The sequence below is a fragment of the Sycon ciliatum genome, chromosome 1 (genome assembly GCF_964019385.1).
Source record: "Sycon ciliatum chromosome 1, ocSycCili1.1, whole genome shotgun sequence".
NCBI lineage: Eukaryota > Metazoa > Porifera > Calcarea > Leucosolenida > Sycettidae > Sycon > Sycon ciliatum.
Window position 1 is genome coordinate 10,766,798 of NC_088643.1, and position 22,500 is coordinate 10,789,297.

General features: G+C 48.1%; 3 protein-coding genes across 3 annotated transcripts in view; 1 reads left to right on the forward strand and 2 right to left on the reverse strand.

Annotated features, from left to right (window-relative positions):
• Positions 1-12,253, reverse strand: part of LOC135812993 (pleckstrin homology domain-containing family M member 1-like) — a 21,199-nt gene extending 8,946 nt beyond the window's left edge. Inside the window, exons 1-10 of the mRNA XM_065326212.1 lie at positions 12,075-12,253; positions 7,782-7,864; positions 6,831-6,874; positions 6,371-6,452; positions 5,410-5,469; positions 4,643-4,738; positions 3,297-3,376; positions 2,655-2,725; positions 1,958-2,116; positions 696-935 (exon numbers count right to left, since the gene is read on the reverse strand). Of these exons, the coding sequence (XP_065182284.1) occupies positions 696-935; positions 1,958-2,116; positions 2,655-2,725; positions 3,297-3,376; positions 4,643-4,738; positions 5,410-5,469; positions 6,371-6,452; positions 6,831-6,874; positions 7,782-7,864; positions 12,075-12,090 (931 nt within the window). The 5' untranslated portion in view covers positions 12,091-12,253. The remainder of the gene's footprint in view (positions 1-695; positions 936-1,957; positions 2,117-2,654; positions 2,726-3,296; positions 3,377-4,642; positions 4,739-5,409; positions 5,470-6,370; positions 6,453-6,830; positions 6,875-7,781; positions 7,865-12,074) is intronic.
• A 1,057-nt stretch (positions 12,254-13,310) lies between these two features.
• On the reverse strand, positions 13,311-17,577 carry LOC135813000 (uncharacterized). Its single transcript, XM_065326219.1, has one exon. It carries the CDS (start codon positions 17,302-17,304, stop codon positions 14,488-14,490), a length of 2,817 nt encoding a protein of 938 aa, XP_065182291.1. The 5' UTR covers positions 17,305-17,577; the 3' UTR covers positions 13,311-14,487.
• A 592-nt stretch (positions 17,578-18,169) lies between these two features.
• The window catches only part of LOC135813006 (cleavage stimulation factor subunit 1-like), a 14,543-nt gene continuing 10,212 nt past the window's right edge, over positions 18,170-22,500 (forward strand). Inside the window, exons 1-3 of the mRNA XM_065326225.1 lie at positions 18,170-18,395; positions 20,764-20,894; positions 22,054-22,131. Coding sequence (XP_065182297.1) covers positions 18,349-18,395; positions 20,764-20,894; positions 22,054-22,131 — 256 coding nt within the window. The 5' untranslated portion in view covers positions 18,170-18,348. The remainder of the gene's footprint in view (positions 18,396-20,763; positions 20,895-22,053; positions 22,132-22,500) is intronic.

Sequence of the window (22,500 nt, forward strand, 5' to 3'; positions counted from 1 at the left end):
CAACAAGCAAAGAAACGAGTCAATCCTGCTTACACGAAGGTTGCTATACTACAGTCAACTTCGCTAATAACGACTGCGGATATAACGACAATTCGTGAATAACGACAGAATTTCCATGCCCAGAGCGAAGTCCCATCCAACTGTAATACATATAATGAGACTTCGGGTATAACGACACTTTGTGAATAACGACACTTTTCTTATGCCTCGCCGAGTGTCGTTATAAGCGAAGTTGACTGTATGCATTGCAGTATGCTCATACCATATACGCATTCACCCGCGTGCACTAGGTTTATGTGCACGCTGCTAATGTCATGCATGATTTTATGGACGTACACATGATAACATAATCGAGCATGCTTCGAGCATGCTTCTTCCGTATTGGTTGTTCTTCCCTTTGTCCCATTGACATGCATGTCATGGACAAATAGCACACTCTGGTACATGGAACACTATTATAGAGTTACCCCAACAGTCCTCGAGCATTGCGCCATAAGATCTATGCTCTAAAGCCCGATTTATACTCGGCGCCGCATGTCAGGCAAGGGAAACACTTCCCAGTTGCGCAATGGGCGATAAGTTGAACCCAAGTCAACTGTTTCACCGCAACTGGCATTGAAACGTGTGTCCTGTACATGAGATGAAGTATAAATCAGCCCTTACACGGACACAGGGTGAAACAAGCAATCCCTTACCAGCAAAACTGGACGGCAGTGATGCCCTGCGCTCCACATCGCCACGCGGTGAAGTACCGACTGCAGCAGCCACGGCGCCCACATCACCAGCACCACTACCAGAGCCAGGCGAGTCGGCGACCTCCATTACGGGCGTGCTGTGTAGCTCGCGTATGACAGTGTTGTCGGCGCTGATGTGCCGCGACTTGTGCCGCTTAGCCGACTCGCTTTTCGATCGCCTGATCACGGCGGGGCCATCATCTACACAGACACATAGATGAACACATACAGTGGGTGAGAGTGAGAAGACATCGGACTACTGGATGCATGGAGTTACCATATTTTCCGGAGTATAAGCCGCACCCCCCCCCCCCCCCATTTTTTGCCGCGAAATACAGATCTCTATCCTATTTATCACCGTTAATTTGATCATCGGAGCATAAGCAGCACCCCCTTATTTGGGGGTGAATTTTGAGCGTTCAAAGTGCGGCTTATACCCACGGAAAATACAGTACTTCAAGTAGTTCAATGGAACCATAGTACACAGGTACATGTACATTACGGACAGACAAAACAAGGATAAGCCTGTGTGTTGTGTCTCCGAGCGGGTGCAAACTACTTTCCGGCTGCTGTCAGAAGCCAACCTACTTTCAGCACACGTATGGTGTGCTATATGCACTGCTCTTTCCGTTATTTTCTTTCTATGCAAGTCGCAACTTCTGTTTTGAGTTGTTTTTCTTCTCTCTTTTTCTTTCCCTAAAATAGTTGCTGTTACACTCACTGATCCTTATGCACAGATAGACAGCATTCCCTCACTAGTGGGACCATTGTTATTAGGCTAGGACCTGTTTTGGACTTCCCACTCGAAATAAAGAATACAAACAACAAACAAAACCAATGTCACAATCGATCGAAATTGAGCACTTTCATTTCCCCACCTCTCTCAGGGAAGGTTCCGCAACATATACAGCACCATCAACTTCTCCACACCCAACCTTTATCTGGACTCTTTGCCGGCTGCTAACCGCAAACTCAGATGATACACGCCTAGGGACAGTAGGGTGTTCTGCAGAAATCCAGACAGTAGCATCCTGGACTGATTTCAACTAAGCCATTTCAGCTTTCAGCACCATGCCTCTCCCTCACAATACCCATGTCTCCTTCTCACCGTACCTCCCCCCCCCCCCCCCCCCTTCCCCACTCCCTGCCTCCATCTCAGAAGACATTCAGCGCAGAACATCTCGCCAGAGATACAAACACACCCGCACCTGTGCCCCTCTCACCGTTGCCTGTTTCTGTCATTGCCGACGCCGCACCGCTTGAACTGGTTGCACTGCCACCGGAGTAGGACTGGTAGATGCCGACCATCTGCAGCACTTGTCGCGTCCACGTGTTCAGCGTCGAGCAATCGTACATCAGCTTGAAATCACAGATACTTAGGCCTGAAAGTAGCAGCAGCAGCAAGAGCAACAGCAGCAACACCAGCAGTAGCATCAACAGTAGCATCAATAGCCGCATCAACAAGAGCATCAGGATCAACAGCAGTAGCAGCACCACCACCACCCACCGCCAACAACAACAACAGCAGCAGTAGCAGCAGCAGCACCACCCACCACCACCAACAACAACAACAACAGCAGTAGCAGCAGCAGCACCACCCACCACCAACAACAACAATAACAGCAGTAGCAGCAGCAGCAGCAGCAACATAACGACATGAAACCGGAACTTATGAATGGCCGGAACTTGGAAGACATTCAGACTACACGCAGTGTTCAATGGGCGTACCACCAAGGCCACTGGTCAACCATAAGTAGTAGTCCTCTCCTGTGTGAGGCTATGGTTGGACCTACCAGCTTTTCACATAACAGCTCCATTTGCGTATGGCATAGAATATCAACAGTATAAAAACATTTCACTACAGCCAGATAGCATGGATCAGTAGCATACATGCGTTGATGTGTACACTACGGTACTCACCTCTCACAAGAGAACACAGCAAAGTAGCACATGACTCGTCCAGCAAGAATGCACCTTCAGAATACCAAGACCTTTGTAACAGAAAGAGAAAGAGCAAGAGAGCAGGAGAGAGAGAGAGAGAGAGAGAGAGAGAGAGAGAGAGAGAGAGAGAGAGAGAGAGAGAGAGAGAGAGAGAGAGAGAGAGAGAGAGAGAGAGAGAGAGAGAGAGAGAGAGAGAGAGAGAGAGAGAGAGAGAAAAAGGCCATTACAGTTTAATAGGTGTGAAATTCGCGAGGCAGAACTTGTTCTCATACCTGCATTTCGAGATCATCCCAGATCGCTTGTTAAGCACGAGCTTCTCCGGTGCCATCAGGATGTAGAATTTGCTTGGCACTCTCCTCGTAGTGGACAGGACTCCTTGAGTCTGCAGTTGCATGCTTTAGTTTCTTCGGGTTCTCGCAGAAGCTGCGATGAACTCGGCCATTTGAAAATTTTGAAACACTCCACCACTCAACAATGCGCTTTTGGCCCACATTCACAACACCATATTTCGTAGCGAGGGAATTCGTTCTTGGGTAGATGTTGCTATTGTTCGTCTAGTCATCACACCAACACGCAGTCAACACCACACACAGACACAGGTTATACTGCTCACATACTTACGTTAGTACAGTTTTGTCGGCCAGCATCGCTTCAACGTAGCTCAGAATGAGGCTGTGATTGAGAGCTAAGCGAATCCAGGCCTAGAGGGGCAACATGCACAGACAACAACAAGGCTTGCTGGCATCTCAGCGCAGCAGGAAAACAAAGTACATGTACGGTGAAATTTCAGTATAACATACATACACCTCCAAGGGACATACGAATCTGTACTTCACACGCAGGATTACTGTAAAAGCAGAAATTTTCGGTGGTGTAATATTTTCGGTATTCTCCAAAACCGGCGGTTCGGTGGAGGGAAATTTTCGGTAAACCCGTTTTCCAGGCAAGTGTGCTAGCACTGTACCGAAATTTTCGGTGCATTTTATTTTCGGTAAAAATGCCGGCACCGACTTCGGACTTTCTATACAGGGAGTGATGTCGATCTAAACTTTGAATTTGAAGTCTTTACAGTTGATTCCAAGTTTGAACTGCGAATAGGGGATTTTTTGGACCAATGAACTCTATATAGGGGGTGAACATCATACAGGGGCTGAACTGCCTACTGAGTCCAACATATCCAATCTCAAATGATTGGAGTATTATAATGCAGGGTCCACACACAAGGCCCAGTGGAAGAAAATCAGTATGCCTCTACTCCGAGTTTCAGCTGCTATGCAGCCGGGCACTTTTTACTGAAGTTTCACAGGTCGAGTAAAAAGCAGTGCGAAAATGAGTAGTGGCTGTTTCCCCAAAACAATTTGGGTTTCTCACAGGTCACTGCTGTAAAGTGTAAATTTAACTTGTGTGTGTGTGTGTGGTACATGGTGTGTGTGTGTGTGTGTGTGTGTGTGTGTGTGTGTGTGTGTGTGTGTGTGTGTGTGCATGTGTGTGTGTGTGCACGCGTGTGTGTGGTGTGTGTGCTGTAATTTGCCATGACAAAGGCCACAATGGAGTTCCTATGCTACAGTATCCGTGCACATGTCCACTATAACGCCTGTAAAATTGACATCATACTGTAATTGACATTATACTATGAGTTTGTGAGTGTATGATCCACAGAGGGTGGTGGTGTTCCTACGGATGCAGAAAACTGGGCCTCCAGCCGAGTCTCACGCGAACCGTGAATTCATTTCTAGTGCTTGTCATGTATTCTGTTTCTCCCCGGTGTGTTTTATCTGTAGTTTTCCTTGAGCAGTGTTTCTGCTAAGTATTTCCCTAGCCCCTTTTCACTTCTCTTTCGTCTCATCCACCCTTCCAGGAAACTCCCCCGATAAGTACCGGGTATCCATTTACTTTTGGAGAATCCTTCAACTAAAGTCTAAATGAATGAATGAATTTTATTTTATGAGTACAATAGCTTTGCTTACCCGACATTGGCCAACCTCAGTGCTAATCTGCTGTAGGCAGAAGATCTGCTCAACGAAATCGCGCGGCGTGTACAGTGCCACGAACGGCCAGAAGGACTGCACAGTCAGCATATCACACATATGTACAGGTGCGCACGGACATGCACCAAAATACACACAGGCACAGACACACACAAGTACACACACACACATACACACACACACACACACACACACACACACACACACACACACACACATGCACACACACTCGCGGGCACCCACGCGCGCACACACGCACACCCACACACACACACGCATGACATCACATTACATCATATTGATGTCAGTCATACAGGAAATTTTCATTTCCAGAACACAATTACTATTATTTGGACTCTGCACGTGGCCCTGAACAGGGACCTCGATAAGACGGTGCAGTGGATATTGGGGAACTCTGGGACCTGGAGAGGCTAAGGAGGCTTAGCAATCGGAAGGAGTAGGCGCAACCTACCAAATGTATCCTCAGACACATTCCCAATCACTGATATTTTATTTTGCTTGCACACCGGATATAATGCCGGAAGTGTATACTTCCATAGCGTAATTCTCCTCACCTTGAGGTTTATCCTTACACCCAACTCTATTGTACATAAGCGATTCACCGCGAACATGTCGATAATAATACACAGCTGCAAGTTCAAGCAATCAAGCCACCGCGCTGTAGAGGTGCGAGGCCAGTTTCTGGAAACGAAACAAAGGTGCCGAAATACACGTACAGCACTTACAATTTCCGGCAAGTGATCTTGACTCTGCCGCCGACCAAGTCTTGCGAGAGACGACGACATCTGTGAACAAAAAACAAACATCCCGTGCAGTCACAAGCTAGTCCAGTAAGCAGTAGGAGTCACTAGTTGCAGTACAACCATCACAACCCTCCTCCTGTATACTGACAAAATGCACTAGGGAAATGCACCAGGGAAATGCACTAGGGCACAGAAGATAATTAGTACATGACATGCACTGTAAAGCAGAAATTTTCTGTGGTGTAATATTTTCTGTATTCTCCAAAATGGGCAGTCCGGTGGAGGGAAATTATCAGTAAACCGTTTTCCACGTAAGTGTACCAGTACCGAAATTTTGGGTACGTTTTATTTTCGGTAAAAATTTCTGCACCAAAGTTACCGAAAATATAATACCACTAAAAATTTCTGCTTTTTACAGTACATTCAAACACATTAGACACCCTTAGCAAAAAACGTTATGTTGTAACGGTATTATCGTATGGGGGAAAATACCGTGATTTGGGTTCGACCTTTAGCAAGATGCACGCTATTTTTAGTACGCTGTTGCCACGAGAGTAGCTTTGATTTCGCGCGGTACAACCATTTTTGTCACCATATACGCGATACAAGGTGAAATGCGTACGGACTATGCAATATTTGGCCAAAAAACGTACCGTTGGTCACAACGATAAATCAGCCCCCATAACGTTTATACGCTGCAGCTTCAACGCTATATGGGTGATCAAGGTACGAGTACCGTAAAAAATAGCGTTATCGTTGTTTGCTAAGGGTGTCTAATGACACACAATAACGACTCGATGCCCATTTAATACATGTATGAGCGGAAGCAAGCATATTGTACGAGATCTCTCCCCACCCAAACCCAGGCACGCAATTGTGCGAGTATACATATACGTCGCATAGGTACTGATATGCATGTCTGTGTGTGTGCGTGTGAACTCACCTTGGCCGTGAACGGCGCGCGGAAGTTGTGCAGGAAAACGCCCTCCAGCGCGACGCACACATCACTTGCATGCGAAAGAGAGCTGTTCACAATGGACCAGAAACTAACAAAAGTCACCACTGGTTGCACACTAGTATGTCTCCACAGGGGCTGGGGTAGCTGCAACTTTTCGTACAAGACTATGTTCATACTTGTATAATACATGTAATAGCATTGTCGTCACACGGTACAAATACTACTTCAAAGTAGTACCTGAACTCAACCTGGACTACTATTAGCCCTAACAGGAACGTAAACACACACGTACACACGTGCACAAACACACGTACGCACACACACGTACGCACATGTACACACACACGCACGCACACACGGTCTCTTGACACCCGTCAGCAACAGCTAGCCTACAGCAAGCCTGGGTGCAGAAGTGATGCTATAGCGTACAACAGACGTGCCTAACCTGCTGATCTCGGGGAAGTCATGACTGGCTTGGTACTGCTGGAGCTGTTGGCAAAAAAACACGCACACACATGCACACACACACGCACACAAACACACACATACACACACACACACACACACACACACACACACACACACAACACGCAAAGTAACAATAAAAAAATTAGATAACACACCGAATAGTGTACCATGAACTACATGCACACATACTTCTTGCCAATGTCTGATAGTGAACCGATACAACTTGCACCTCGGCGAGAGCAACTCAACCTGGCCATCAGGCAAACTCACTCGAGCTATGTGCACACAAACACGCCAGCCTATAAACATACAACTCCTTGCAGATAGGGGCGCTTCCAAGCATAATCTACTAGTATACGAAAACTACCAGCCAAGCTCTAAACACAACGCCCAGCCAGAACCTTCTGTGAGCACTCCAAGGTGCGAACGCTACAACATGTCTACACAAATTGTGCACGGACAGTGCTGCTCAATGAAATCCGCTCGAGTCACTCAAGTCTGCGCCCTGCACCAGTCCACATCCCAGTGGCCACAGGGCAAGTGCTGCACGGCGCCCGGCTTGGTATTGAGACTATTGACTCGCTCGATTGGATTTCATTGCGCAGCACTGTACAGTTGCCGCCACTATGATTGTAGTACGGTTGAGGATAGCTGGCGCAAGTCACGGAGCAGCAAAAATGGATGTGCTGTCCGGATAGACACTGCACTCGACAGCAGAGCTGGTGTAGCCTAGGTACACTGACAGGCTTCGTGCACGTAGCTTCAGACTCGACAAGTGTGTGCGTGCGTGTGCTCTTCCCCTTGGGTGGGGGCAGGTACTGGCAGCTGTATGCAAAGCAAGGCGTGTGCGTGTATGTGCGTGTGCATGTGTGAGCGTACATGTGTGTATTTGCGTGTGTGTGTAAATGCTTCACTGCGCAGTACGTACGTCACGAACGGATCGTTCCAGTAGGTCCTTCACCCGAGCACAGCACATTGCTGATTGTGCCAGTGTTACGGCACTATCCTCAGCTGCACCAACAACACAAACAAATAACAGCAGCAGCAGCACAAGTGCATACAAACACATGCATACACACGTACATGCAAACACACGCACGCACACACACACACATACGTACACACACATACACGCACGCCCACACACGTACGCCCACACACGCACGTACACCCACACACGCACGCACACCCACACACACACGTACACACACACACACACACGTGCACAAGGATCGTCATGGGTTTGTGAACACACACGAAATGCATGCCATTCTTTGCCGAGCGGAGTTGGATCAGGGGGCGACGGCTGGCCATGGGTGTTATGAAATATCCAAACCAGTACACCGGTGACCCGATACAGTCATGCGCAGTGCCGCCCAGCAAGATCTGTGCTCTGCATCAGCTACAGTCCATTTCAAAAAATATAGACGCACAGTATTTTTTGACATAATTTCAAATTTGGCTGGAGCTTCTTGAGAATTTTTTTCGGAATACTGATCAGGTCCTTCCCTCAATTACTCTCGTATGGATTTTTAAGGGATCGGATAGCAAACGCCCAATTTCGAAATTTTCTGCACAAAGGGATCACAGATGTTATGCGGTATAGATGCTGGCCTAACGGTTTTTTGAAATCACTCGTCTATATCTTTGAAACGCAGTGTAGTGAGGTGCAATGTGTAGTCCTAGACCTGAGTGTGGTATGGTATACAGTAAAACCTGTAAGTAAAGACCGCCGTGACTAGCGGCCAGCCTGGTACTACAGTAAAACCTGTAAGTAAAGACCGCCGTGACTAGCGGCCAGCCTGGTACTACAGTAAAACCTGTAAGTAAAGACCGCCGTGACTAGCAACCAGCCTGGTACTACAGTAAAACCTGTAAGTAAAGACCGCCGTGACTAGCGGCCAGCCTGGTACTACAGTAAAACCTGTAAGTAAAGACCGCCGTGACTAGCGGCCAGCCTGGTACTACAGTAAAACCTGTAAGTAAAGACCGCCGTGACTAGCAACCAGCCTGGCACTACAGTAAAACCTGTAAGTAAAGACCGCCGTGACTAGCGGCCAGCCTGGTACTACAGTAAAACCTGTAAGTAAAGACCGCCGTGACTAGCGACCAGCCTGGTACTACAGTAAAACCTGTAAGTAAAGACCGCCGTGACTAGCAACCAGCCTGGTACTACAGTAAAACCTGTAAGTAAAGACCGCCGTGACTAGCGACCAGCCTGGTACTACAGTAAAACCTGTAAGTAAAGACCGCCGTGACTAGCGACCAGCCTGGTACTACAGTAAAACCTGTAAGTAAAGACCGCCGTGACTAGCGACCAGCCTGGTACTACAGGCCACTTTGCCAGACACTTCATCATAGCCTAGGGGCTGTGGCATCATTTATGATCCACAGCAAGAAGGCTGCCTGTACCTATGGTGAAGTAAAATAAAGGTAACATAACATCACATAACCGACAGTCTCACATTCATTATGGTTGTGCGGTGCACACCTCTACAGTCCATTCAGAAAAAGATGGACTTCTAGCTTTTGGCCATAAATGGGTCAAATGTTGAGTTTTTTTAGAATTTTTTTCTGCAATCCCCTATGGAATCCTCTTCCAATTATGTTTCTGAAGTCTATTTCTCCAAAAAGCAAGCCATAGCAAGAATAGGATTTCGGCCAGGCTTTGCCCCAAGAGCACTGAATTGGGAAAACCCATCAAAATCCAGGCCGTTTGACCCTGCCTGCAACAGTGCATTGTACGGTTCGAACCCCAGTACAGGTACCCTTTTCGGACCCTTTTCAAATTTCAAATTTCACAGCACTGCACTGTGTACGATAAAATCTTGAAAAATCGCCTAATACGGGAGCTCGGCAGAGCCAGGGCCCATCTTTTTGTGAATGGACTGTAGCTAAGGACCACCTGCCGCTAAAGACCGCTTTCTCTGGCCCCAAGGGGTGGTCGTTAGTTACAGGTTTTACTGTATATTCTTTATTTGGCTTCATCAAGCAAACAAGCTATGATGCCTTCTAACCAGCCAAGGCCCTGGCAAGGGCTGGTTCTCACAGAAGGATGAAAAATTATAAATTTTAGATTTTTTGCCCGGATGCCTCTGTACGATGTACCTGCTGCACCAGTACACTGTCTGGTGTACATGTACGTGTACCCATTTTTAGCCAACGGCATGTGTGTGTGTGGGGGGGGGGGGGGGGATGTGTGTGAAAACTATTTTTCGTACGCTTATGCAGGGAAATCCACACCTCAAAAAGGGTCCAAATCAAGTATCTTACCCCGACATTTGTTACTGTGACTTTCGGACGGAGCTGAAGTGCATGCACATCACAGATGCAGGGATCGCAAGAACAGGTGTGCTGGTAAAGAGAAATCGTGGATGTCGAGTACATGAGTACGGTGCCTAACGCTACGTTTGAGCAGCAGCTGTGCGCCTGTATTGCTGGACCACCTAATCGAATAAGCAAATCGAGGAACGATTCCGCGAAAAGGCATTGATCACTGATCGGCACGCAAAGGACCGGAAAGTGCGCTGGCAACACTCCGCCGGGCTCCACACTACACTCATGCCTCAGTTATCCTGGCACCGATCTTACATGCACTAGACATCCTTAGCAAAAGTACGATAGCGCTAACCTTTACGGTACTCACTCCCAGCCGTGACAAAAGACGTTATCGGATAACGGAAAAACGTTACAGAGCTCAAAATAACGGGCCGACGTTCGTTATGGAAATTCTGCAAAAAAATGCAAAAACTCGCATTGTTTTGTAACTGGCGGGAGATGAAAAGCAAGTCGTGCAGATCGAGATGAGATCGAGAGTCGAGATTGCTTCCTCTTGTGACATTTAGCTTTTTTGGGGAGTTTTGCCTTTCAGTTGACAATTTCTGCGTCCTCTGCTTCGTGCCTTTCCCCTCTATCCCACCTGGGAAACAAAGGACCAGTTCCACGGCACTCCTGAGGAAGAAATTCATCGGCCTCTCCCAGACGTGCTGGAGCTGGAGAACCCTTACAGTCTTCGGTGCTGCGTTTAGGAAAGGGTTTCCAAGGACCTGGGAACAGCGAAAACTCATTTTCGCCGTGCTTTTGCTATTCCAGAGTAAAAGACCTCGCCAAGGTATTCTTTCAGAACGACAGCAAACTAATCCCTGGTTCAAAATTTTGAATTTCCCGCATCTGTTTCCACGAAAATTCATATCGCCATGGTTGTCACGACTACTTCGTCTCAACTATAACGTACTTTGTGCTAAGGGAAAAGTCAGCTTGAACGATCCGAAGTACGGAAAGTTTTGCGTTTACGTTAGCGTTTTTTTTAGCTAAGGATATCTACTATCGTCTACCGGGCGCCCTTCAGGCGAGTTTTAGTGGAAATATTACTACTCATTTGTTGGTTTTTGGTGGAAATAGTGACACCACATGCCAGATCGCTGGCCTTTCCCCATCAAAATGTATGTGATTCAGAGTCACGGGCATTTCAAACTCAAAGTTACGGGTAGTGCCCGGTCCCAAACCGCCCGGCTAAATGCGGCACTTTTCCCTTTTCCATTCCCTTAACTAGTGAATACTAAAATATGTAAACAAGCTACTATTGTAATAAAGCATGGTCACCGCACAGTTAGTACTCTTGATTGCCATAATGAATACTAAATAATAATTTCAAACTCGGGTATTGAGCCAAAAATAAAAGTAGAAAGGAAAAGGACATGAATGTCTCAGTACTCTGTCAGTTTTGTGCCTAGTTGTTGCACTTTCTGACTGTATATAGTATCTAGTTACAGTGGTGGAGAGTTACTCTTAACTCGTTTCCATATGTCCTTTTCCTTTCTAAAAATAATAATTATTTCACATTTCCTGAGAATTTTTCAAAATTTGACACACTCCAACGCAACTACCAGTATTTATATTCACACATTATCCAGTGCCAACACTCATAATTATTGGTCTCTTTTCTACAAAATATAAACACTTCTCGAATTGAAGGAGTAATATATTTCGCAGCAAATTGTATTGTTTGTTCGTTGAGACTGAGTACAATAATTCGCTGAGAACAGAAAAGTAAAAATGCCAAGCTGTTCGCCCGTTCTAGACAAATCCATACACCAGACGCGCAATAACCCTATCAACTGCACTATATACGACACAGTTTCTTGAACACGCACCCAGAAAAATGAAGATATTGTTTAGATTAGAAATTTCAAAATCTACCAATTATTTTTGACATACTAACCTCTTCGCCGAAACATCTTCGAAAGTGCACGACGCGAAGCCTTCCGCCGTATTTTTACAATGCTCCACCCAGGTAATTTCAACTTCTATTCTCGTCTTCTCTAGCAACAAGAGAGCCGCATGCGATGCATCAATGCCCTGTTGATCTCACGTATTGCAAATTTTCGTATCTTGCTACAACAATCAATAATCTGAAACGCCCGCACTCGCTCGCTATGCTCATGTCATGACTCATGTATTGGACTATGTACGGCATGTATGACAGTGACTTGAGTGACGTGTGACATGATGCCACTGATGCGGAGCGGAGGTGCGGCAGCAGCTGATGCGTGCCGATTGCGTGGTAGAGACTTGTACATGATCCGTTGCCAGTCTTGGATGTTTATTTTTACTTCCCACATGTGCATGATTGTGATATCTACCTCGTCGATCGAGTCAAGTGGCCAATGCAAATGCCAACAGTAACTGTAACTGTTGACGATGGGAATCCGAATGCATGGCTAGCCTGCATAATACACACTAGGCCTAAATACGACCCTGGCCATGATGATAATAATAATTATTATTAATGGTGCCGAGCAGGGGTTTTTTAGGAATCAGGAGACGACTCCATGACTCGCATGAGCTCAGTAGATGTAGCGCATGCCATGGTACAGATTTCGAGGAAATGTCGAAGTTAAAATTGTCTATCAATAATGAAATCACTCTTCACCACTCCGCCTTGAATGCACTGGCCCTCATCCTGTACCCAGCTCTGAAGGGGCAAGGTGACCTTGTACACCGACGGCCTGTCAAGCGTTGCAACGAGGCTGTGCAATTTAAAACATGCCCGGGCATGCAGGCCTAGCACACACACACACGCACACGCGCGCGCGCGCACACACACACAGTGACACACACACACAACGCACGCACCACACACTGCCGTGTGTGCACAACGCATTAGAAACCGCTCGCACTCTCCGAGAAATGAACGTGAACGCGACAACGGTATGCCTCCCGATGCTCTACTAGAACCTGCACAAGCACATCTCTAGTTGTGCTCATTGCACGCTCATTGCACACGCGCACACACACACACACACACACACACACACACACACACACACACACACACACACACACACAGCTGATGATGATACAAGTGTATACGAGTCAGGCCGCACACATCGTAACAATACATGTAGTGACTGTACTGTAGGCCAGGTCAAGTCGGAACGACACCATTTCTCATCTGTTCACGAGGAAATCACTCTCTTCTTATCAATCAAAGACACTGACTGACCAACGCAGCATCAGAATAGAAAGATTATAGAGATAGTGACACAGCGGACGGAACATCGCAATCAACACAAGAAACACACACTGAATAATAAAGATTTGGCGATGAAACAAACCAAGGGCCGAAACATTCAAACACTCTGAAAAGCTCAAAACTGGCAGAATGATCAAAACATACAAACCGAATAAAGAGTCAAGGAAAAGCCGAGTAAACCACTTTCGACAAACAAGAAAGTTGCAACTGTGGCAGAGACGCAGGGGGCAGAAAGCCGACTGTTCGTGGAAACTTTTAAGGTGAGAAGAAAAGGGCGTAACACAACTGCAACTTTTTTGTTGTGGGTTATCAACATGATAATACTTCTCTGGAATAGATAGAGGGGAAACACGAATAAAATGAGAGAAAAAAATGAAGAAACACACCGTCACGAGAATGAGTGAAAAATTTAATTCGGGCAAAGAACTCTGCCATTGTGATCAGAGTGGTTTGCGGTCGCATGCCGTCCTACCGGCAGGACCACGGGTCCTGCCGGTAGGAACTGGTGCTGGAATAAGACAGAGATACGGATTCAGTTGGTTCGCTTGGTATCATAAGAATAGTTCTTGGGACTGTTTATGCTTGGATGAGAAATGCTTCTTCGGTTTCAGCTTATAAAGTAGCAACCCTTGGGCAGTGAGATTCGGAAATAAGAAGGATCTTGCCGGGGGGGGGGGGGGGGTACAAGGAGGGGAGCACACACACAAGCCGTATGGGAGTGGGACACAGCCCTGGCGATACTATTTCAACAGTAGTAGAATTATACAACGACACACTCGACTGGACTGGACCAACATACACGCACAGCCAACATCCAGCCGAAGTAGCGAAGCGAAACAACAAGAGCACCAGCTGCAGCACCATCACCAGCAGCAGCAGCAGTAGCAACAAACACATCAGCTTAAACAACACAAGACACACTGACAATAACAAAAACGGACTGGCTGGCATCTAGCATGGAAGCATTGCTTCGCCAACACAAAACTGCCGTAGTGACCGTACAAACATACAAACGAACAGATAGTTACATGCACACACACACACGCGCGCGCACGCACACACATACAGAAACACACGCACGCACATCACACCGAGTCTCTCACAGGTAGAAGTCGCTAACCTCCACTGGTTTCTTCATCCAAAAGCCGTTCGACTTCTCCAGATGGGACATGAGCGCCTTCTTCGCTTGGCGGTGCGCTATAGCCTGGGACTTGACCCCACGGTAGGTGTCGCACAGTTTGATATTTAGGACATCTAAGTTAGTGAGGCCAATGCTTGCTAGGCGCTCACGCAGTGCAGTGAAACGCTCAAAGAAGGAGCGCTTGCAGATGCGGGCCGCAGACTCTGCGACTTGAAGGCCGGATGAGCCTTGCAGAATCTCCAGGGTTGCATCTCCGCTGGTCCAGTCAAAGCTGTGAATTGCGGCACGGGCGGTATCGCGGCGTTCGACAATCGCCTGAATCGGCAGGTGCGTCAGCTCGGGCGGGTTCTGCAAGCTCTCAGCATAGGGGCCGCACAGCTCCGCGCCGACACTGCGGCTGGTCAGCGCGCGCTTCATGTGCTCGTGCGAGTAGAGGTTGCCGACGACGATGGCCTTCACGTACACAGGATCGATGAAGTGAGTCAGCAGGGTTCCCTGCAGGCCCAGCACATTCCAGCACAGCATTTTGTCAGAGCACGACATGGTCCGCAGCCGCTCGCCACCAAGAATGCCGTCCAGCGTCTGAATGTGATCGTCGCCGCTTGGCAACGTACCCTCGCCGATCTCCACCTTGTACCGCAACAGTCCACGGGATATGCGGCGCGGGTGGTTGTCCTGTTTACGCGTTGTGCAGTTGTCCGCTGCGACAAACACACGGCCATCCCCGCAGGGTGACGAGCTGACATACATGTAGAAGTCAATCCCGTCCCTCAATGCGAAGCCGCGGCTGCTGCCCACATACTCGAATATGGAGTTGTTGCTCGAAGCAGCTGCGGCAGCGCTGGTGTCCAGAGACTCAACGCACAGCTCCAGCTGACGGTACAGATAGCGCACAAACGCGCGTCGAGCTACGACCTCGCCGTGACAATCATGAACGCGATTGCCCTCCGTACTCAGGCAATTGCCGTCGATAACCTTGGTGCCCGTGCCGATAGCCACGACTTCGAATCCACCAGGCAAGGGGTCATCCTCCTCGTCGTCTTTGTTGCTGCACGTAACGTCATTCTCCTCCTCCTTGATGCCAGCCATGCCGGCACAAGCACCATTACTAGACTGGCAACTTGTTGCTCGCGCTGGCTGCGGCGGGTACTTGTGCATCACGATGGTGGCGAAGATATTGCGTCCGACCGCCGTCAGCGGTATGAGCGCGGTCAGCTCGTGGTACTTGCCCAGGCTTTGACGCGCCACCTCGGCGTGCAGCTTGGACGGCCGCTGCGACAGGCCAGACGCCAGCTGCGCTTGCTCGTCGCACGGCGTCTCGGCTCGGTCGCCTGCCGCCGCGCCCCCACTTCCGAAGTCGGCGGCACCGGCGCCGCTTTCCGACAGCATGTCCGGCGTCGCCTGCCCGCTGCGGTCGTCGAATCGGCCACCGCTGTGCTCGCTGCTGGCTTCCATGTCGTCAAAGTTGATGCTGTAGATGCTCTGCAGGACCTGGGCGGCGGCGCGGTGGCTCGCCTCCTTCTTCGACACGCCGGTGCCGTGGAACGTTTGTCCGCGTACGGTGACGGCGAATGTGAAGCGGCCCGTCGCCGGGCCGACTTCGTCGATCAGCGTGAACGGCGTGTTGGGCAGCATCTCGTTCAGCTGCTGTAGGGGTGTCTTGCGAGCCTTGCGTGGCGCCATTCGCCGAGGCCGACCAACACCTCGTCCAGACAGAATGTCGTCCCTCTCAGGCTTGCCGACACCGTCAGCAGCTGTACCTGCGGCGGCAGCAGCAGCACTGCCACCACTTGCCAACAACAGGTTCGTGTTGAAGCTACCTTCGCCTTCACTCTCGCCAAAGTCCTCCTCTTCGCCCTCCATCGACAGCTGCTTGAGAGCAGCAAAGGACGCGACCTGCTTCGCCTCTCGCTTCTTGCCCGACTCACCAGGGAAATCACGAATCTCACCACCGCCCACTTTCACCTTCAGGATAATACGAAAGGTGCGCTTGTTCGGTGGTCCGCACGTTTCAAAATCGCCCCACTCCACGTCACTGCCAAATAATTCATTCAACAACATCAAGGCGCTCTTCTGGAACTTCTGTGACACTTCAGCCGGGCAGCGCATGTCGCACAACTGACTCCGAAGCCGTCGAGCAGGATTCCACGACTTGGAGCCAACGAACGGACAACGTCCGCCCGGTAACAGTGCGCCGGTACTCGCCGCACTAGCACCGAAGTCCGCACTCGCGCCGTTTCCATTGCACTGAATTGTGCCGTTCGCGTGTCCGTTCTCCGACGGTAGAATTTCAACACAAGAAGCAGCAGCTTCAGAGTCGACACAATGGCCGACGCCGTTGGCCATTGCGTGGTTGCTGTTGGGTTCTACTGGTTGTCCATAGCCGTCCGGGTGAAGCTCCCGAAGTGCAGCGCGACATGCCTCGTGTTTGGCTGCTTTTTTCGACGCAGCAACGCCACGGAACTGCCGTCCTTTTACGCTCACGACGACCGTGAACAGAGGTTCGTGGGGCGGACCAGTCCGTTCTACTACCCCGAGGTCTTTCATTTGGGGATACCTGGCGTAGAGTACGGCCGCAGCTGCACTGCCACTCTCCATCGGTGAAGATGAACGAGAACCTTTGGCTTTTCTCTTCTCTCTGCCAGCAAAAAATACGCTGGTGTTTTCTGCAGGGGAAGCGTACCCTCTGCCTCTGCCAATTCCAGGGAGTCCGTTGGTTACAACCTGTTGGTTGAATGCAGAAGAAAAATATGACGAGGTCGCTGGCTGCATCATTCTGCTGAAGTAAGGTGGCCAGGCTGTGCGGCCTGGCGCGAGACTCAGAAGGTGCGAACTGGCCTATTTCTCGCTGTCTGCCGCCGGATTCTGGCCAATGCCGGGGTCCTGCAGCACGCGCAGCCCAGTTGGGCACATCTGAGACGAAACAGACGACATCACCCTTGCTTGCACGGGTTTCTAGCAGCTGAGGCCTAGCTGAGATGTCACAAACACTAAACAATAAAAAACTGCCGAGAAAATGACCGAACGGAAGAGTTCCTGTCGCAGCCTGAGCCTGCGGAAAGATGGGCGAGTGCAGTTGACCCAGCTGCGCAGTCAAACACTTGGCCGTAGGCGTAGGTACATGTAGGTGTAGATCTACTCCTGCCTCGTAACCAGGGAGTAGTACAATACCGGTATTGTACTACTCCCTGCTCGTAACTACAATAGTCGACTGTACTGTACTCTGTAGATCTACAGTGCTGGCACCTGAAATCCGACCCCCTTGCCGGGGCACCGCGCCAGCAAGGGGTCGGATTTCAGTTGCCAGCACTGTACATGTACATTTTACATGCACCACTCTACAGTCTCTACACAATACAAGACATGAAGTATTGAAGACGATCTACAGTAGTCGTCGTATCGACGTCCGTCGTTCCACAGAGTTCCTGCAAACAGTCCTACGGAAGCATCACCAAGACCAAGATCGATTATATCAAGAGTACATGACTGTACTCTTGATTTACTGAGTATTTACAACTCACTGTAGCCTACATATTATAGGATCTAGGAGTCTGCAAGAGTGCATAAATAAACCAGGGAGTCGTAAAATACCTGGCATAAACATGACTCTTGATCTTGGCATCACGTGTACACAGGATTTTCGAACATTCATGATTCACTTCTTCGAGCTTCGGCATTCGGGAGCTTCGTGATCTACAACCTTTTTTTAGAGTTTGGGTACTTCGGACCACTGATGACAAGACGTTGCTTATAGGTTGTTTTCCTTCGTTTTCAATGAACATAGTTTGTAGAGCTGCGTAGGCTGCGATTACATTGGAGATGGGTGGAATTGCTGAGAGAGAGCACCTGTACCGCCTTATGATCAGGTAATTAGTAGCGAAAATGTATCAACGTATGGAGAAAAAAATGTTTCCAGCATAATTATTTAGAAAACTCAGTAGGGTACTTTCAGGGTAGATTTGACTCAAATTGAGACACTTGACTGACCTGAGCCAGCAGGTGCCACCTTGCCTTTTTCGGCTCAGGTTGTCCTTGTTGTTGTATTATTCTATTTTACTTCGTTTATATGGGCGCAGGTCAGTCAAGTGTCTCAATTATTTGAATAAAAAGTTAAAAACCAATCAATCAAATCTAGTGTAAATGTCTAAATGAGTATTGTTTTTTAGCGGCAAATCTGCCTCAGTATTATGTGAAAGGACATGCCTGCATCACATGCACATGGATGTTCTCACCAGGTTTGCACAACTGACAGTGAAGAAGCGGTGATCCAATCATAAAGACGGAAAAAAGGCCAGGGCACGACATACAATGTACCACTCCACACAATGTAGCTGAATGTACACAATCTTATTAGGGATATCACCGTGTTTTTTTCTTTCGTAGTATACCAAGAAAACTGTTTGTTTTCGGGAAGAACTACAGTACAGGATATAGCACAGAAAATTTGGATGAAAAATCTTGAAGGATACCAGAGATATGAGGCGTCAAAGTCATACGCCAACCTTCATCATGATGTATGCGGAATGCCATACTGCTGTGGCACCAACAGGGTTTTCCGGAAAGCCTAGCAAACGCTTAGCAACATTACAATATTGTCAGAATGCTATGAAATCTGGCCTGTAGGTCCAATATAGGTGTTATATAGGTGCAATAGAGGTTGGTTAGTCCTAATGTTGACCAAAATATAATATTTCGGCAAGCGATGACCAATAAGAACGAGCGCGGTGCCCGTAGCAACCACCATAGCAACAATGCTAAATCCATTGAACACGAGTTCCATTACTATGAAATTGAAGTGAGCACTGATGGCTATGGTTGCATTATACATGTACAAATAATAAATACAGCAATTTGGTCTTCAGATGCCCAACTTTACTGCGGCTGTCACACAGTTGATCAATCATGTACATGTATATGTACATTTTACATGTAAAATGTACAATAGTGAAATATGCGTACAATCCAATCACTGACGCGATCCATGTCAGAGCACCACTCCATAGCAATTTCTTTCTGGTTTCAAGGTGACGAGTCGAATACAAAATCATAGCTCACTTTGTCGCAATAGCGAAAGTCTCCGTCAGGTGCAATCTTTCACTAGGGCCAATAAATCATCTGAAACACTCCTAGCGCTTGAACATATTGGATCCAGAAATTCATTCATTTTGTGCGACCAGGAGGTGAAAGTCTTGAAAGCGCGATGAAGAGCGATCCCCCAGCTCGAGAAGAAAGCACTACTCTACATAATTCGAGGTCGCTGAACACGATGGTGGGTGTTTCCTGGCCGTGTACTCCCTCCAAACGGATGAAAAATCCAATTGAAAACTACACTCCTCACAACAAAAAGCTCCAACTACAGTTGCCCAAGCAAGTGCGGCACCAAAACGAGCAGGAAGACCTCAGCTATCAAACGCACCAACTTTCAACTTTGAAAAAGAAAGCAGGACATAGCAATTCGAAAAAAACTGCAGCGAAGTCCATGGTGCCACAGCTACCATGCTAATGTACGTGACCCGCGTGAAGGCTGTTTTCAGCTGATTTGTCACGTGACTGAACTCCCTAATCTTATGCATAGCAAGTAGAGTAGAAGCATAGTCCAAAAGAAGAGTGCAGCTGAGTTTTAAACTGCCACGCACTGACAAACATTGAAACAGGCTTCAACCGAGTTTCTGAATGTGAGCCGGCCATATCAGGCGCGTGCTCGGCGATGGGCACGGGGGGCACGTGCACCCCCCAAAAATTTTCAATCTGGGTAATTGCAATTGTAATGTATGCAAATATGCTCTAAAATTCAAGAAAGGTTGCAAGCAAATTGCAGAAAATTGCCGGGGGGCTCCCCTCGGCTCCCGTGCACCCCCCTAGTTGGGGGGCCGAGCACGCCCCTGCATATACATACCGTGGAACTTCAGTATAACGTGCCTCCAAGGGCCGTAGGAATCTGTACTTTGTAGCTGAGGTACTGTATGTCTGAGGTCAAATTTTTACTGGAAAAGATATTGCAGGGTCGTCAGAAATAGTACTTTATGGCCCGTAACTGTAAGTGTAAAGAGTCAGCTCGTAAGAATAAGAGGAAGACTGCACTCTCTTGCTTCTTTCTCATCTCTCTTACTTCTCTCTTGCTTCGTTCTTATCTCTCTTGCTTCTCTCTTTCTCTCTGACTTCTCTCTTGCTTCTCTCTTATCTCTCTGACTTCTCTCCTGCTTCTCTCTTACCTCTCTGACTTCTCTTGCTTAGTCAACTGCACTATGATGGTTACGAAGGCGTTGCTGCGACATTGCTCCAAGCGTGTGGAGCGCTGCCAGGCATTGCGCCGTCTCAGCGGCTGTTCACGGCCGTTCAGCGGGGATTCGAAGCCGACGATGAAAGTAAGTGTGACAGCCGCACTTTTTGGAGTTAAGTTCTCTCCCCTACAGTCCATTTCAAAACTATAGACGCGCAGTGTTTTTGAAATATTTCAAATTTGGCTTGAACTTTTTGAGAATAGTTTTCGGAATATTGCTCAGGTCCGCTCCACAATTGCTCTCATATAGTTTCTAAACGATTGGATAACAGACGCCCAATTTGGAAAAAATGATGCACAAAGTGATCACAGATTTTATGTGGTATAGATGCTGGCACAACGGTTTTTGCCTAGGTACGCGTCTATAGTTTTGAAATGGACTGTAGGACTCTGTTTACTCTGGGAATAGAAGATACACGCTTACATCATGGTCTGTTCGCATGCATGATCCACATTCTATAGAAATTACAGCTTTGCATTACACTCAGACCTTGCTTATCCGGTCCTCTTTTATCTGGATCCCTCGCGATCTGGATGAAAACCGTTGGTTACCAATTTAGAGCATACTAGTATGCCATGCACACATACACTATGTGTGTTCGATTATCCGGTTCCTTAAGCGAGGCCTGACTGTATTGCCTTATCAGAGTGGCAGACTGTCCAACCTTGCCACCTTTCCAAAGCAGGACACCTATATAGAATGTATACAAAGGCAATTGTCTCCCATGTAAATGTATACAAATGTTTTGGTCCAAACCAGGACGGTTGGACAGCCTGGAGTGGTATCTTTGCTGAATTCTGCAGGCTGGTGTTATGCAGTGCAGTCAATGGTCTTACCATACTACAGCATTGCCCAGTGATATTCACTGCCGGGAGCAAATCATGTGCATAGTGCTTGGGCTGCTCAATACCGCCCAGCACTATTTTATTCACCAGGCTGCCTTTTTCCTTTCCAGCGCTGTAGTATTTCTGTGGTAGCACGCAAAGTCTGTGTGGCACTAGTGTCCATTGTACAGTGCTGGCCGGAGAAATCCAACCTCATGAATAAAGTAGCGCCGTGTTCGAGTGCACAGACCAGTGTGTGCAGTGCTAGAGCTGTGTAGCGCCCGGTGCTATTTTATTCATGAGGTTGGATTTCTTTGGGCAGTATTGTACTTAGGACTAGGTTCTTAGCTGCCTACTAATACTCGATCTTCTTGATTTGTTTGTGCCCCTTTGGCACTTCAACTGTTGCTCCCGTGCAGAGCTCGGCGGTCCACCGAAGGAGAAGCCGAGCCAGGCCATCACGCAAGCCTGCCTGGACCTGCAGTTTGACAGTGAAGGTAAGAGAGTTGGTGCGAATGGGAGCCTGAGTGTGGAACGTGTGCTTGGTGTAGGTCGGCGTGAGGTGTTGGTTCGCGACGATTTTGTCTACTACGAACCGCAACGGTATCTTTGGCATAAGATCAGTGATCCTGTGCCATAGCAGCAGCACTGAGATATAGATAGCTCTGTGTAGTTTATTGAGCAGTGTTGGGTATTTCTGTGTCCCGTGTGGTGTGGTATAGAGTGGCTTCACATCTATCACATGACGTCGGCCATGTTGGTTCCACTGTCCACATGACATGATCACTTTCTACACAAATTTCGTCACATGACAAACTGATGTGAAACAACTCTATTGTGTTTCTTTACACCTGGTATGATGTGAG

Excerpts from the sequence above, each read along its gene's own strand:
- LOC135813000 (XM_065326219.1), bottom strand. The coding sequence starts at position 17,304 with ATGATGCAGCCAGCGACCTCGTCATATTTTTCTTCTGCATTCAACCAA.